The 17,393-nt window shown below is 40.7% G+C and overlaps 1 protein-coding gene across 3 annotated transcripts in view; it reads right to left on the reverse strand.

Moving 5' to 3' along the window:
- The window catches only part of TENM1 (teneurin transmembrane protein 1), a 575,853-nt gene that overhangs the window by 124,182 nt on the left and 434,278 nt on the right, over positions 1 to 17,393 (reverse strand). For all 3 annotated transcript variants that reach the window (XM_055338409.1, XM_055338410.1, XM_055338408.1), the window contains exons 18-19: positions 15,565 to 15,832; positions 169 to 312 (exon numbers count right to left, since the gene is read on the reverse strand). In XM_055338409.1, coding sequence (XP_055194384.1) covers positions 169 to 312; positions 15,565 to 15,832 — 412 coding nt within the window. The remainder of the gene's footprint in view (positions 1 to 168; positions 313 to 15,564; positions 15,833 to 17,393) is intronic.

Below are 17,393 nucleotides of genomic sequence, written 5' to 3' on the forward strand. Positions count from 1 at the left end.
CCACAACGGGTTCCATGCTCTGCGCTCAGCACTGAGTCTGCTTGAGGTTTTTTTCTCCCTCTCCCTCTGTTCCTCCTACCCCCCTCTCTAAAATAAATAAACAGAATCTTTAAATACTAAAAATATAAAATTGTATATCCTTCGAAAATAAAATAAAAAGCTGCTTACCACTTTGAGGATTCAAAATATGATGCTTATTCAGTGACCAGCCTCCTAGGTTAGAAGCATCCATCTCAAAACCTTGTAAGATGACTGTCCTTTTCTCCCAGAGAATAAAGTCAGGGCATGTTTCATATTCATATCCCACAGATACTGCAAACAAAGAGTTAATACATTAGAGAATTTTAAAGTATTGGCTTCATGTTTACACTGGTTGATAATTCTGTGGATATTGCATTTGCTATTGAATTCTGATCTGGGTTGAAATTTGACTGCAAATGCCTTTCCCCTCACACGGTACAGCAGAGCACCTAGCATAGCATTGGCATCCAAAAGTGAACATCAACCAGTGCACAGAGGATACATACATGTGTGAGTGATTGAGTGTGTGCTGTCATTAGGTGTGTACCATATGTTTATGGATATTAAGCTTTGGGCTTTTTGGGTTGGAGGCTGTACTGTAAAGCTCTCTGAAGGCGTAAGCTATGCTGATATAATTTCTTTCTTTACCTTTCTAGGAGAGGCGCAGGGAGGGCTGGTTTCTTATCTCTCTAGAGTGCAAAATGCACTTAGGAAGCTGGTTTTGGAGTACTGGGTCACTTATACAACACATGAGACTAATAAAAATCGATTTGCCCATTTTATATTTTCTTTTGTGCTAACTGGCCTTCAGTTTGCCAAGAAGTCTGAGTTTGCTTAGAGCACTGTAAGTGTAAATTCCACCTTGTGCACATTATATTTTGGTTTCTGCATATAGCTAACCAATGGGATATCACCCACCATTTGGCTTCAACTCTTATGGAGCACAGATGTTGTGCATTAAACTTGGAACCCTGGAATGCCACTAAAATGGGAAGTGCTTCTGCTCTACAGAAATATGTCTAGCTCATGTACACCAAATACCAGGCATTTCCTCAGTTGGTAAATCTGCTTACCTGTTCAGGAACCCCAGATTTCTGGTTCTCGAATTTACAATGCTTTCTGTCCTCATAATGATCTAAGCCTGAGAGTTCTGGCTCACGATGCTGCACACCCTGAAGCTGCTTCCCCCCGTTCTGGCAGCTTACAATATCCTTAGCTAGGAGTTGGCCATTGCTTTCCAGCATCTGTCTCTACCTGACTCTTTACATGCCCCTGGAGGAATCATTCCTTCTTTTGGCATTTGGTTATGAAAACTGGTAATGAGAATGTGTGCTTAAACAATGCTGGAACAATAGGTCCTAAGATGAAAAATCAAAGCCAACTGGTTTTGGTATTTGGCAGTGTGTGAAGGGAAAAGATGGTAATTTTAGTCAAACTGATTTATATGTTCGTGTGTGTGTGTGTGTGTGTGTGTGTGAGAGAGAGAGAGAGAGAGAGAGAGAGAGAGAGAGAGAGAGAGAGCATATGCACAGAGAAGCCAAAAAGTCCTTATGATCATGAATATACAACTCTCTAACGTTGTGGATCATCTGTGGCCAATTTTAAATAATAGGTTGGCTTCTTTTTGTACTGTGCTATATCAAAGCTTTAATTAAGATCTTATAGGGCCACCTTCACTGGGTGTGTGACCTGAGCAGTTGCACAGGGGCCCATGCTTGGAAGGGTCCCCTGCTTTGTTTAATGCTCTGCTGCCACTGCCTTGAAATCCTTAATAATTTTTAACACGAGACTCTGTTATTTCCATTTAACACTGGGCCCTGCAAATTATGGGGATGCCCTTGCACCCTGCCATCAGCTGCCATGCCATCAGCATGAAGACTCATGGAATGCAAACTCATTTTATTACTGGCCCTAACCAAGCATTATTAGCAAAGGAGATCAATGAGGAGCTGGAAAGACTAATAGCAAAATGGAAATAATTTCTAAATAGAAATTAGTTCGGGATCATCCCGTGTCAATGCTGTTGTCTATTAAGTTGGATGGAAACAGAGAATTTCAGTGATGAAAAGGATCTCAAAAGTGTTCTAGTTTAGGTTACAGTCATGGCACAAATCATTGCTGTCTACAATCTCCTCGATATCTTACCATGGGCCCCGATGCTTGCTAAACAACTCTGGGATTGTGGAAAGAGTTGGTTTTAGAGCTAGAGTCAGAAAAGACTTCAACTTTTGGGTCTGCCATCAACTAGCTGTTCCATCTCAGACAAATTATTCTGCATCTCTGAGAATCATGTTCTTCACTGGTAAGAAAGTCAGAGTGGGGCACGATGGACTAGAATTAATGATTTTTAGACCCTTTTGGGTCAGGGAAACTTTTATGAATTTGATAAAAGTTAAGAGTCTTCTTCCTAGATTTCTTCCTAGAAATATACAGATGAGGGGCACATGGGTGGCTCAGTCAGTTAAGCACAGTTTTCAGCTCAGGGTCCTGGGATTAAGCTCTGCATCTTGCTTCCCTGCTCAGCAGGGAGTCTGCTTCTCCTGCTCCATATTCCTCTGTCCCTCCCCTGCTCGTGCGTGCTCTCTATCTCTATTGAGAGATAAAATCTTAAAAAAAAAAAGAAAAAATGCAGATGCACACAAAATTTTGTATGTAATTCTAGGAGGTTCACTGACCTCCTGAAATCCAAATAGAGATCTCAGATCAAAGACTTTTGCATTAGATAATTTTAATAGTGCCCCTTGAGCACTAACACTCTAAGATTCCAAAGTGTATTTTTTCAAGATTGTATCTGATCGATTCTAGTTGGGGATTAAACCCAAAAGCTAAGGAGAGCACCGTATCTCATGTTGGCAAAATCAGGTGGTGAGAACGCATACTTAGGGCCATGTTGGTATGTAGAATAACACAGTTTCTGCTCCTCTTGCCAACATTTAAAAGTTTAAAATAATCACAGTGACAATTACAAGTTCCCTGAAAGCCATCATCTCCTTCCCTACCATTGTCAGGGTCTGCTTTTTGTACATTGTAAACCTTGTGAGCTCCCCTAGAATCCCTTCTCCGGAAGGTGATTATGCAGTTTTGCAAATAAGTAGTGTGCCCTGGTGACCTCCAATGGTGGTTTGGAGCCAGATTTTTTCCCTCTGAGTAACAGTTAAAGATCCTCCTCACTCTGTGGCAGGAAATGTTTTTATAAAGTATCAATTAAAGAGTTCTCAATGCAATGGTAATGAGACATACTCTTTTCACCTCATATCTGCTCTCTGAATTGCTCTCTAGTCCACAACAAAAAAGTGCATTGGCTGCAAACCTCACAATGATATTACTTTTTTCCCTAGTCATAGCAAATAGCAACAAGGCAGCCACTTAATAAGTTCCCTCTAATTTTTATTAGGTTCACTTTCTTGGGAGAAAGCTCTATGAGCTAATAAAGTTATAATTTATACTTAAGACTTGTCCAAAGTTTCAACTAACTTTAATGAGAATGGTTGTGTGTCGGGATATTTTTGCATGTGGCTTCTTGCTCGGAGTAACAAGGCAAGGTTTCTTTCTGACAGCAGCCCACTTTAACATAATCTTGGAACTTGCAATTGGCTTATGAGAAGGCAGACTTTTCACCCCACAGAGCTGAGCTACTCTCCAAGTGCAGAGGAAACTGGCAAATACAGAAGCAACCAATCCTAGACTTCTCTTATGGAAGCAGACTGTAATGCACTAAATGCCTACTCTTGCACTGTTAGGGATTTACCCCAAAGATTCAGATGCAGTGAAACGCCGGGACACCTGCACCCCGATGTTTCTAGCAGCCATGTCCACAATAGCCAAACTGTGGAAGGAGCCTCGGTGTCCATCGAAAGATGAATGGATAAAGAAGATGTGGTTTATGTATACAATGGAATATTACTCAGCCATTAGAAACTACAAATACCCACCATTTGCTTCAACGTGGATGGAACTGGAGGGTATTATGCTGAGTGAAGTAAGTCAATCGGAGAAGGACAAACAGTGTATGTTCTCATTCATTTGGGGAATATGAATAATAGTGAAGGGGAATATAAGGGAAGGGAGAAGAAATGTGTGGGAGATATCAGAAAGGGACAAGAACATAAAGACTCCTAACTCTGGGAAATGAACTAGGGGTGGTGGAAGGGGAGGAGGGCGGGGGGTGGGGGTGAATGGGTGACGGGCACGGAGGGGGACACTTGACGGGATGAGCACTGGGTGTTATTCTGTATGTTGGTAAATTGAACACCAATAAAAATTAATTTATCAAAAAAATGCCTACTCTTTTTCCTATAATTAAATATAGGGGGAAAGGGGCTATTCGGGGGCTGGCAATGAAAATGCTGAGCCCCCACATTATACTCTGGTACTGTGACAGCTGAGTCTCAGCTATAAGCAGAACAGACCACTACCGTCTCTCAGGGCAGCCTGTTGCCTATCACATCTGGTCATCAACATAGCACGGTTCAGGCTGCAGATTCAGCATCTGGTGCTCTGGAGTGGGGATTAGGAAGACCAATGTAAGAGGAAGGAAAAAATAATTATTCGTCAACATTATAGAGGAGCTGCAGAAGACACACTGGTCTGGCAGTGGGCCGAGATAAGCAAGGAAGGGGAGTCCCAGACTATCCTTCCCAGGAGCTGGTATAGTGTGGTCCCATGCTGGAATGTATTCTCTTGGGAAGGCAGGTGAGAAAAGAGCCATTAGTATAGCAGAATATGTTCTCTGAATGATGTGACTGCCTCCCTTGTGATACCCTTCATTCTGCCTGGATTTCTGTCTTCCTATGCTTTTCCCTCACCCCTGCACAGAGATATTAACGGGACGTTTCTTAACCAAGAGTCATTGATGGTCAAGGTAGGACTGTTACATTTACAGAGGCCTCAGCCTGGTCACAGGATTGCAGCTTTGACTTCACTGTCAGTCATCTTGCAAATACTAACACTGGCTTATGAAGAAGACTTCCTTATACTGGCTTATGAATAAAGATTGCAGCTTGCTTCCTCAAAGTCATTGGACATTGGAAAACAGAACTGAATGACCATTCTACTTTTCTGGGCAGCATCATTTGTATAATGTGGGGACTGTAAGAAGGCGGAGGACCACCGTGCCCCTTACATCCGATTCAGTGACTGTTGAATCATCTATAAGCGCTGGGATAGATTGGCACTAAATAGCCAAGGTAAAGACGCTATGCAAGGAAGCTAATGTGCAAAATATGACAAGATCAAGCAGATGATTTTCAACAGCTTCAGGCTAAGGCTTCAGAAATCATAATGGTTGCATTTATGAAGGCAATACATAATTAAAAGTAGTCTGATAATGCGAGAAACTGACATGTTACCTCAAGAACTCAAGGAACATCTAAAAATAATTTCATGACATTTAGGAGGTAACTAACAACAAGATGAAAACTTTTTTATCCAAAAGGAATCATTAAATAGAACAATAAACATTTCCCATTCTTTAAAAATCATAGATCAATGCAAAACAACAACAAACAAGAACAACAAAGGACAAGAGACCTAAGGAACCAAGTGAAGGCCATGGCCACAGCAGACCAAGATTCTATAGATACAATGCTATCTATTGAGAACGGGCATGTGCTCTTAGAAATTCTACCTTTTCCTATTCTCTGCTGATTTATCATAGGATAGGATGACTCCAGAGGTTCCTCAGTTTGACACATTGCCCAGTGGCCTGAAATGCTTTGTTGATTTATCTATTATTCCTGGCTCACTAGGAGTGTCAGAATCAGCTGCTGAATTTTTATCAAGTGCTTTTTCAGCACTTATGGAAATATTCACATAGTTTTCTTTTTTAATCTATTAAGGTGGTGAATTATGGCAATAGGCTTCCTAAGGTTGAACCATCTTTGTGATCCTAAAGTAATTTTAACTCTATTTGGAGCACTTGGGTGGCTCAGTCGTCTAAGTCTTTGACCCTTGGTTTCAGCTCAGGTCGTGATCTCAGGGTCATGCAGTCAAGCCCTATGCTAGGCTCCACACCCGGGAGGTGGGGGTGGGGGAGTCTGCTGGAGTCTCTCCCTCTCCCTTTGCCCCTCCCCCACCGTCAAATAAACAAATAAATAAATCTTTAAAAACTCTTTGGTTATAATGTATTATTTTTAAATGAAGCACTGGATTTGATTTGGTAATACTTAGGATCTACACCCTAGCAGTTTATAAAAATAAGGTTCAGACATGATAGCGCTAAAAGTAAGGTAGTTAAATGAAGAAAAAGTATAGTAAGAAGAGTAAAAAGTGTCCAGCAGTGAGGTAGCCACACAATTCTTTTGCCAAGAGGTCCTGTACACTGAAATCTAATATAATGAGTTTTTTTTCCTGGCTGCTTTGTTCGAGCCCAGCTGCATAGAAGTGGACCTGGAACCTGGATGACCTAGGTGCCATGAAGGCAGGACAATGTGGCTCACACTCATATTTGTGAATGCCTTCATGGACCTGGGCACAGCTCTCCTCTCCCTTGGCAGGCACATCATCCCATTATATAGGCAAGGTTAAGGGGTCCGCTCTAGCCTTTTCCCTTGTTCATTTGTTCACTCTGTATGTGTTCAACAAATATGCAATATTTAATGGATATCTCTTGTTGTCCGGAACTGGAGATATGAGGATAAAGAAGACGGAACAAGACAGCACTTCCCCCTACCACTGCCACCCCTACCCCCCACCCATGCAGCTCACATTCTAGTGAGAGGAAAAAACATAAAACAAAACCAACATACATACAGAGTGATAAATGTTATGATGGGAAAATGAAGTGTATTAGTGGCGAGTGTAACAAGAGAATTTAAGGTGGAATGGAGAAATAAGGAAAAGCTTCTTTGTGCAGAGGGGGATTTATCTTATGAAGTACAGGGAGGAGCATTCTAGAGAGAGGACAGCATGTGTGCAAGGCCTTGAGGCTTGGTATCTTTGGGAGATTTAAAAAAGGTCAGGGTGGCTAAAGGGTTGGTTTCTCTCTAGAGTGTCAAAAATTAATGAAGAAAAACCCCTTCCCCCCTCCCAGTATGAAGTAAAACAAAAGATTACTATTCTCTAGCTGTACTGATGCCTTTTTTCTTAGGAGAGGTTTTAGGAAATAGATTCACCTTGAATATGGACTGCTTATCTTTTAAAACATCGTGATTGATTAAAAGGGATACAATGTTATAATGGAAATAAGGGGGCTGTTATTTAATGACTCAGCAAACCTTTACTGAGCTGCTCTATGTGCCATGCAGGTGATCCGCTGAGCACTGCAGATATGGGGGATAGTACACAGAGCAGGATAATTTGTTATGTGAGAGAAGCCAGACCCTGGAGGGTTACCTACCTTTTGGAACTTTAATCCATGGCCTCCTTAATACTATCACAAAAATAATATCACCTTACATTTGTCTGATGCACAACAGTTAAATACATTTTTGTGTCTCAACTAATTTGAAGACTCACAAAAACCTACTAGGAAGATATATTTACTCCCATTTGATAGATGAGATGATAGAGTCAGGGAGGTAGAGTGACTAGTTCAAGGTCATCTGGCTAGGAAATGGCAGAACCAGAGCTAAATCCAGTGACTCATAAGCAAAAGCTTCTTCCTGTGATGCTAGATCACAGCTAGTAAGGGCAAGACCCACAATTCAGAAGCGCTAAATAAATAACGTTTCATTTGCTCTGAATTAAAGAGATTAAGGATTGGAAGGAGGCCAGGGTTAGCCTTGAAGAAGTACCGTGTATTCCGGTTGGCCAAAAACGGCACCCGGTTATACTGTTGTTTTGATGCTATTATGAACAACATCCTCTTTTACTCTCAACAGTCTCTTGGTTTGAATGATAAATTATATGGTCACCCAGTCTTCGAGAAATATCTCCTTATAGCTCTGGTAAGGGTTGGTAGAGGGGACCAGGAGGCAAGAACAATCATAAATACGGACTTGGAAAATAGGACATATGGTCTGGAAAACCATTTAAATAGTCTGTCTCTTGACTTTGTCATCTTACCAATGGCTTTCAGATTGTTATGCCTGAAAGCCATTTGTGATGCAGCACACACACGGGGAGAGACACACATACACATACACACACATATAATTGAAACCAAGTTTTCCAAAACAATACTCTCTTAATAGCTTTACATTCTGGTATTTTCAATTCTATTCACTTTTGTTCTACTCCACTCTATTCCATTTTACTCCATTAAAAAAATACTGGTTGACTCCCCAAATGGATTTTTGTAATCTACTAATGGGTGTGACCAGTAGTTTGAAACGGGCATGGACCACTTGCTTACCAGGATATCAGGGCCATTTAAAAACCCTGGTAGGCTCTAGGCACTCTCATTTTGGAGGTCCTATCTCACATCTTGTCAAACATACTAAAATGGATATAACCCACAATCCATACCCTGCATTAAACATAGTTCATATGTAAGCGTAAAAATCTAGAAGTAGTTGATGAGCTGACATAATGCTTCATTTTGTAGACATTTATTTAAATTTTTATTAATGTTGATTTTCTGGTTTTCTTTTCATATTTGGGTGCCAATATACTTATTTTTCAGATTGCAAACATTTTCTCAGGCCCTTGAAAAACTCATATCCTTGGTGCTACGCCTATAAAGCTGAATGGATAAAACAGCCCTGCTCTCAGTTAACGATTATGAATTCATGAGTGGAGAGAAATGATGAAAGATTATTATCTCTGCTAGCTTCTTTGACAGAAAGCCACTGGGGCGTTGAATTGGGTGCTCGGTAAGGTGGGTTGGTCAATTTAGTGAAGAGAGGCAGCAGTGAAAGGCATGCAGAACTCAGAACCCGGAGATCTGAATTTGAATTCTCACTCTGTAGAGGACTTTAGGCAAGTCACTTGCTCTTTCTGAACCTCAGTTTCCCCCTCTGTAAAATGAAGATCATATTCACCGCCCTATGCCTACCAGGCAGGAATGTTATAAGGATTAAAATGAGATAATGTACATGAGAGTACTTTGCAAACTGTAAACACTACCCATTTATTATTAAAATATTCAGTGGCTGCGAGTTTTGTGGCTGCCCAGCCTGCGTAGGTTTTACTGAAGGGAAATTTATGAACACTGAAGCATCATTCTCGGCGATGTTTTGTGTGCACAAAGCAATCGTAGCTTAGCACCTATTACTATTAATGTTCCCTTGTTTCTCTCAAACACAATTTAGACAGACTCCTATGCACTGCGAACCTTTAGGAAGTCTAGTTCTCCCTGCAACACCACTCTTTCTTGCCAAACTACTGTACTAAATAATTATGCAATTGTTGTTGCCAATAACCTTGAAAAAAATAGAATTGTTTATAGCAGTGCTACTACAGGCAATGGCTGATTTCCTGAACTTCCAGGACTCCGAACTGCTGTGATTTAATTTAATTAAAACGAAGACTGGGTAGAATGCATTATTACATATTGATAATGTATGCAGGCCCAGGCGGACATGGGGAATTATTTTGACAAAATTCATATAATGGATGCAGATCAGAGCCCCCGAACAAGCCAGTTTGTCCAATTAAATAAGCCATCTCTAGAATTTTAACAGGACTCTGAACTTAACAATGATTTTTTTTTACATTGTTTTGCAAGCAGCAGAGTTGGGAAAGAAGCTAAGTAATATACAATGATTTCCACACATCATACCTCATTTAGAGCTAGAGAATCAAGTGCTAGGGCCAAATTATTTCAAATGCACAGATGGAGTTTTTTTAGCAGGGGAGTCTTGTCTGTGTATCAGACAGCAAAATCTTTAAGCCGGATGAGCTAGTGATTCTGGTTTTTGTACTGCAACCCTGGGGGTGATTTTCCTCTTCTTCTACTTGATCAATATTGTACTTGGATTAATCAATCTTATCAGTTGCCATTGATACTTCGCCAAAGAAGTAGTTCACACAATCTCTGTTGGTAATTTATTCACTCTGGTATTGTCCTTCCACTTGTGAAATCTGTTGCAGTTCCAAAAAAAAAAAAAAAATGATGGGATACTCTAGGATCTCAAGCACTCCTTTCTCACTGTGGCTGCCCCTCAACCCTCTATTCTTCTTTTGAGACACCCTAGCCCTTAGGGATGACATCAATTCCCCACAGCTGAGCTACATGCAAAACAAGGTCCACATTTCAAATTAAGAGGGCATTGCAATTTAGATATTCACCATCACTTCGAATTCAGCGTGTTTAATAGCTGATCTCCTCTTTCTCTATCACCCAGAAATGGGTGTAACAGGGGTTCATATTTACCTGGCATGAAAAGTAAGAAGAGTGGGAGAACTTTCTAGTCATAGTTTTTACCAAAATTCTTGCTATAACTGGGACAGTATGAGTATTGGTCAAAGTTTGTTTCCTCTTACTATTGCAACAAATTACCACAAGCAAAGGCTTCAAATGAGCCAGATTTGTCATTTTACTGTTAAGGAGGTTAAGAAGTCTGAAATGGGTCTCACTGAGCTAAAATCAGGTTTTAGCTCATCTTAGCAGGCTGCATTCCTCCTGGAGGCTCGAAGGAGACTCCATCTTCTTGCCTTTTCCAGCTTCTAGCAGCCACCAACAACCTTGTTTCTTGGTTCCCTTCCTTCATCTTCAAGGCCAGCAATATTTCACCCTGCTGTGCCTTTCTGCTATAGTTATACCTTCCTCTAACTCTGGCCTCCCCTTCTGACTCCATCTTCCACTTTCAAGGACACTTGTGGTGACATGGGGCCCACCTGGATAATCCAGGATAATCATCCCATCTCAAAGTCAGCTGATCAGCAACCTTAATTCTCTTTTGCCACATAACATAATATATTCACAGATTCCAGGGATGAACATGTTTGGTGGCTGGTGGTCATCATTCTTCCTACCAGAGGGCCATCCTAGGACCTCTAAATCTGAAGCAAACCTGCGAAGTGTTATATAGAGCACCATTGTCCCTATCTGATGCAAAATGTAGTCTGTTTTTTTCTTGCATTAGTTAAGAGATTATAAAATATGGGCAGGAGTACAACTAAATATTTTCTTCATTTTTGGTGAGATTCACTCATCTCTATTAAGGTATGAGCTCATACCAGTGGTCACACACTTGATCCCTTTGTCTTCACTCATTTATGACTTGAACTATTTATTGTCTCTTGTATTCTTTAAGATGCTCACAGTCCATCTGCAGAGAGTTAGAATCTCTGACTTCATTCTACGACCTGCTCTAATGTTTTACCACTGTCAAGAAATTCTCTTAGTGTCCATGCATATGGAAATGCAGACAAGGTAGTAAATAAAATCTCTTTAACAATGATGATCAGGGACATTCCCTGCAAGGCAAATAATCCATATTTCATCTTAGGCACCACGCTTGAAATTATTTTGACTATTTTGCTTGAGACCTTTGCCAGCATTCTTTCTCTACCCTAAAAAAATATGTCCTTTAAGTGCACATAAAATACCATGAATAATACTTTTGTTTCCTCTCTCTTTGGATATATCTGAGTAGATCAATTTTTGTTTGCTTTTGTTAGTTATTAGCCTTAAAAATGAACCAACAGCATATATTTTAGCATTTTAATTAAGGCCATTTTATAGTCAGAAGGCTTCAGGATGTTTTGATAAGGAATATGATCGTAGAAATAGAATGCAAACCAATACCTATAGGCAAAAGTAGGAATGGGGGCTTCATCACTTGTGTATATACTAGAAAATCTTTGTTTTTCTTTGTGTTTATTCAATAATCAATGGGCATATTAGAAGCTAAGTCATTTAGAGTGCTTAACTACAATATGGAAGAAAATTTTAGAATCTTTAACACTGGAGGTATTTAAAAGAAAGAGAAGTAACACTTTTACGCATAAAGTAAGGTTGATAAAATGGTGCAGACACTGTGGAAAACAGTTTGGTGGTTTCTCAACAAGTCATACACAGAATTCCCATATGATCCAACTGTTCTACTCCTAGGTATATTTCCCCAAGAACTGAAAACAGATATTCAAAATGCTTGTATGTGAATGTTCATAGCAGCACTACTCATAATATCCAAAAGGTGTAAAACAGCCCAAATGTCCATCAGTTGATGAACGAATAAACAAAATGTGGTGTCTATGCAACGGAATATTATCCAGTCATAGAAAGGGATGAAGCACTGACACATGTATGGCATGGATGAGCTCTGGAAACATTATGCCAAGAGAAAGAAGCCAGACATAAAAGACTACATATTGTATGATTCTATTTGTTTGAAATACTCAGAAGAGGTAGACCCAGAAAGCAGATTGGTGGTCATCAGGAAGGGAGGAGTGGTGAGTGACTGCTGGTGTGTGTGGGGGTGCTACTTTGTAGGGTGATGATGAAAATGTTCCAGAATCTGATACTGGTAATAGTTGTACAACGCTGTAAAAATACAAAAAATCACTCAGTTGTACACTTTAAATGGGTGAACTTTGTGGTATGTGAATTATGTCCCAATGAGGCCGTTATTTAAAAAAGTAAGGTTGCACTGCATTTATGTGAACCCTGGCAAGAAATGGCTGCTAGACATTGTCTCGGTGAGCTCTTCATGAGAGTACTGGGTAAACTGCTAAGTGTCATAACTTAAGAAAAAAGTAAACGAACAAAAAAGGCAATGACCCCACAGGGGTTCTAGAAAGGGTAATAGGGAATTGGAAAACAAAGACCTATGGAGAAAAGTTAGAGGATCTTGGTTTATCCCAGGGCAGCAAAGGTGTTAGGCTAATATTCTGGAGAAAACATCCTGGAGAGAGGTTTGAGTATTCACCAGTCAAGGTCATGGCAGGAAACACACATCACACTCAAGTGTTCATGCATAAAGTCAGATGAAGGGGCTATTTACAACAGTACGAGCAGAGTTAAGGGAATCGATGAGGGATGGTGACCCACTCAGGGACTGGCAACAGTGAGCAGCCTCCTGGGTTTGCAGGGGCAAAGGGAGGGAATGATGATACAGAAGACCAGACAGCTTGGGGACGTAGAAGAGGATCTCCAGGATAGGAGCCACCATCTTCTAATGTAGTTGTTGCTAGAACTGCAATGAGGCAGGGAGAGGGGTAAATACTCTGACTTCCTTCTCCTTCCACCCTGCAGTCTCTAGATGGTGCCATCCATTGACCTCATCAAATAGGAAGCCAGAGAGTAAAGGAGTCCAGGCAATGAGGTCCCTAGAAGCCAGTCTCTCATAGCACAGAGAAGGGCAGAGAAGAGATTGTATGTATGTGTGTGTGTGTGTGTGTGTGTGTGTGGCAAGAAGGGAAATGGAGAATAACTGAGTGTTTGTCTGTCTTTTTTTTTAAAGATTTTATTTATTCATTCATGAGAGACACACAGAGAGAGGCAGAGACATAGGCAGAGGGAGAAGCAGGCTCCCTGTGGGGAGCCTGATATGGGACTCGATCCCAGGACCCCATAATCATGACCTGAGGCAAAGGCAGATGCTCAAACACTGAGCCACCCAGACGTCCCTGAGTGCTTGCCTGTTACACCCAGTTCCCTACTAAAAGAAGCTGAGACAACAAATACCTGGGCAGCCTCCATGCTTTATACCTTGTGATCCCAATACACTGGCCACCAGCAGAAATGCCAAGATGATACCAGTGCTGAACGTCTGTTGAGTGCTTACCATGTGTGAAGCATTTTACATTACTTATCCTGTTTAATCGTCATATTATAATAACCTATGAATGCTATAAGTAGCTTTCTCTTTATGATACCCATTTTATAGATGGAGAAACTATGGCTGCTGGGGATTAACTAATGGACCCAATGTTTCATAGTAAGTAGATGAGTGATGATGTGAATCCAGGAAGGGAGTCTGGCTCCAGAGCTGTTCTCTTAACCACTATACTCACTGAAACGGGTCAAGTAGGAGTCCATAGGCTGGCCAACAACCTTGATGGTAGTCAGCTCAATGGTAGAGCTCTGTTTAGGGTGTTTACTCTATAGCTGACACAATCTGATATTCTCTCTAAGAGTAATCTGGATGCAAGATACATAGCAAGTCACCAGACTGTGGGGTTTGAAAAGCCAAGAGAAAGGGAGGGTAGTTAATGTCAGAGGAGACGTGAGGAATTCTGGCATCAGTAGAGCCAAGTCACCACGGAGGGAGGCAGTGGCCTCTTGCTGCAGAGAGGACAAGAGCTGTTGCTAAGTTGACAAAGCAGGTTCGGGCTTTCTAGAACCATAAGGTATCTTCAGGAAGGCTGCAGTTTGCTGATGCCTTTTCCTGATCTTTCTTACTTCCCCATGTCTTTACAATAACTCCTCACTAACTGAGGACATCTGAACCATTCTATGTTTCTTGCGTTCTAATAAAGTCCAACAGAGATGAATTAATTATTTAAATATATGAGAATCTCTTGGGCAAAGAAGAGTTACTGGTCTTTTTCTCCCACCTCTATTAGTTTTCCTCTGGAAAGAAAGGGAAGAAATTGACACACCACAGTCTAAAAGTAAATGTCAGTTATATGGGAATTATTCCATGATAGACACTTCCAAGGGAGGATATGAAAACATCTCCTCTGGAGAAGTTTAAAAATATTCTTCTCATCTGTCCAAGGGTGTTTTCCATGAGATATTGCCTGAAGGCACAAGAATCAATGGCTCCCAACTGTGGCTCCACCGACCTGTGTCAGGTCCCTTAGGAAGTTTTCACTGTCTTCTACAAGGTGAGAGAAAAAAAGACCTTGCTGTCTGTCTGTCTGTCTGTCTGTCTGTCTGTCTGTCTCTCTCTCTCTCTAAGCTTCAGTATTAGATTGCGTACTGTCATTTTTAAAAGACAGAATATTCTCTTTTTTGATGTTAAAATACCCCCTCCTTGACAAAATTATGGTAGCAGTGAGTAGTAGATTGTAGTAGGTTTTTTCTTCTTTCTTTTTAAGATATTCTTACTTGGCAAAATAAAAAGTTGGCAAATCTGTTTCAGTCTAATTTTTTAAAATGTCATTTGTCTGACAGAATTAAATATCTGAAAACTGTAGGCCCAGAGGACTTCTAAAGGTCCGTACTATCTGGAAGATCCTAGGTTTTAAAGTCTTGAAATAAAAGAAAATTAAAAGGACAAGGAAGGTGAGATGATTTCTTTTTGCATTTAACCTACTGAAGTAACAAGTTAATGGAGTCTAACTATCTTAGACAGAAGAGATAATAAGTGGAGATGCCTATAAGTTAAAATTTTGTAGTTTCTAAGTGGAAATGACAGTCTAAATGTCAAACCCAAAAACATGACCAAAAGAACGCCACACCAAAGGTCACAGTTAGAAGGCAATATTCAGCGCTGGAGACAGTTACAAGTCAGAGAGTGTGTGATGCCACTGGTACGCGGCCATCCTGAAAGGAGAACTAAACTAGCTTTGAAGCAAAAATGTGTCAAAAGGGAACACTAAGTAGGTCCAAGATAGTGGTTTGAATGAAAAAAGGCTTTCGATCCTTTAAATAAAAGAAAACCGTTATTTTCCCATACATAATGTTTCCACATACAAATTAATATGCAACCAGTATTTCCTGTTTTGTGAACATAATGCTGCTATTTACACAGAATTAGTTCAACATACCCAAAGCCTCTGCCAGGCCCCAAACCTTCTGTCCATAGATGTCGGTCTTGTTCCAAGCAAACGTGTAGATGAGATTAACTGCAGCAGGAAACCACTTCTGTGTGAGTCGCCCTTCCACAGCTACCGTGAGGTGTACTTTTATCATTCCCATAGGAATGGTTGAGTGTGTCAGAAGGATCCGGAGCAAGGTTTTATACCCAGGGGTGCGGCTGCTCAGGTAACTCAGCCTCACAAAGCTGGAAGGAATGGGGATCTCCTCTTGTACCACCTGAAAGACAGAAAAGCCCAAGTGGCTCGATAGATGGTCACGGGTAGATAAGGCTATTGCATACTTTCTTGTCTTAGAAACACACCAAAGGAGAGAGGTTAAAGGGATCCTGTGGATGCCAAGGCAAGAATCTTTGTGAGGTTGTGTGACCATAGGTTTCGAATTTTGCACTGAAGCTGCATGAGGACAAGACATCCAACCAACCCTGAGGATTGTGCTCATTTTTTCCCTGCCAGGAAAGACAGCGAAAAGAACAATTTTAGTTTTTTAACAGTGTTCCAAAAATTGCTTAGTAGGAGTTGGAAAAGATCACACTACTGAATGTCAAGCATTTCAGTGCTGTGGGCTCCATTGAGAGGTCTTTTTCTTATATACACATACACAAAATCTTGTTTGGTGTGTTAAGTCATATATCATAAAACCATTGCTGTAATCCTTATTCAGGACAGGCTCTCTAAGAGGAAGGACTCCAGGCTCAGCGAGGTGATGTTTTATGACAGAGATTATGGTTTACCTAGAATTAATCTTTACTGATGCCATCAAACTTGTCTTCTTTGGACCTTTGGAGTGACCTCGAGGGTCAATTTTTTTAATCAAATTTTGCTTACATATTTCTCTGTGCTTTGATGTACCAATAGCTCGGAACAGGTTTTTCCAAGTTGGCACCTGTGACTGAGAAGTAAATAACTCCCATTAACTCCTGTGCACATTTTATACTAAACGTGAATCCCAGAATGAAGCTACCACTTGGCTTCTTTAACTGCTATCACTTATTTGTTTATTAGCACAGATGGAGTTAACCAAAAGTGGTCACTAAAACTGAATCGTGTGTTCCATAACTTTCAACTTTCAAAACCCAGCTGAAGAAAGAGCCTAGTCAATACTTTTAAGGTGACATGAATGGTGTGGATATTTTTGTTCCCCCACTCATTTTTAGCTCAGAACCATGTTGTTTCGCCCTTTCCCAAGTGAGTGCATGTAGTAGAACTGGTTGTTAACCACATGGTATCTCATATTGTCCAAGATTTCTGGTCATTCTTTTTCTGGGGACTCAAATTGCTTTTGTCTACTCTGCCTGATTTTTCTTCCTCTACATTAGCTGTTTGACACCAGAGCTGTCCAATGGCTTTGTCTCCTTAGATGGTGGTAGAAATATAATAGTGAAGGACAGTGGGACACTTACCACCTTAATATTTCATTTCCCTACGGAAACACGCAGTCCTAGATCAGTTTGAAAACTTTTGCCCTGAAAAAGACTTGCGCTTCCTAGTGACAAGTATACAGAGACTGGTGTACCCATTCAATAAGCATGGTCTTGTTTTTTGCTCATTTCTAAGGGAAAACAATGGAAAAGACAGGAGGGGCAACTCATTGGACTCCTTTTCCTGTAGAGCACTATTTTTTGTGAGTCTTTCACCAGTGGTATCCTCTGGTTATTACTAAGAGCTGTTGGGAATGTTGTGGTGGAAGAAAAACCAATTCAGTCTTGGAGTGTCCATTTAGTTCCTCTTGAGTATACTTCTTGAATTCTGGATGTGTGTGACTGGGGTCCATTTTGGTG

This window comes from Nyctereutes procyonoides, unplaced genomic scaffold (genome assembly GCF_905146905.1).
Source record: "Nyctereutes procyonoides isolate TBG_1078 unplaced genomic scaffold, NYPRO_anot_genome, whole genome shotgun sequence".
NCBI lineage: Eukaryota > Metazoa > Chordata > Mammalia > Carnivora > Canidae > Nyctereutes > Nyctereutes procyonoides.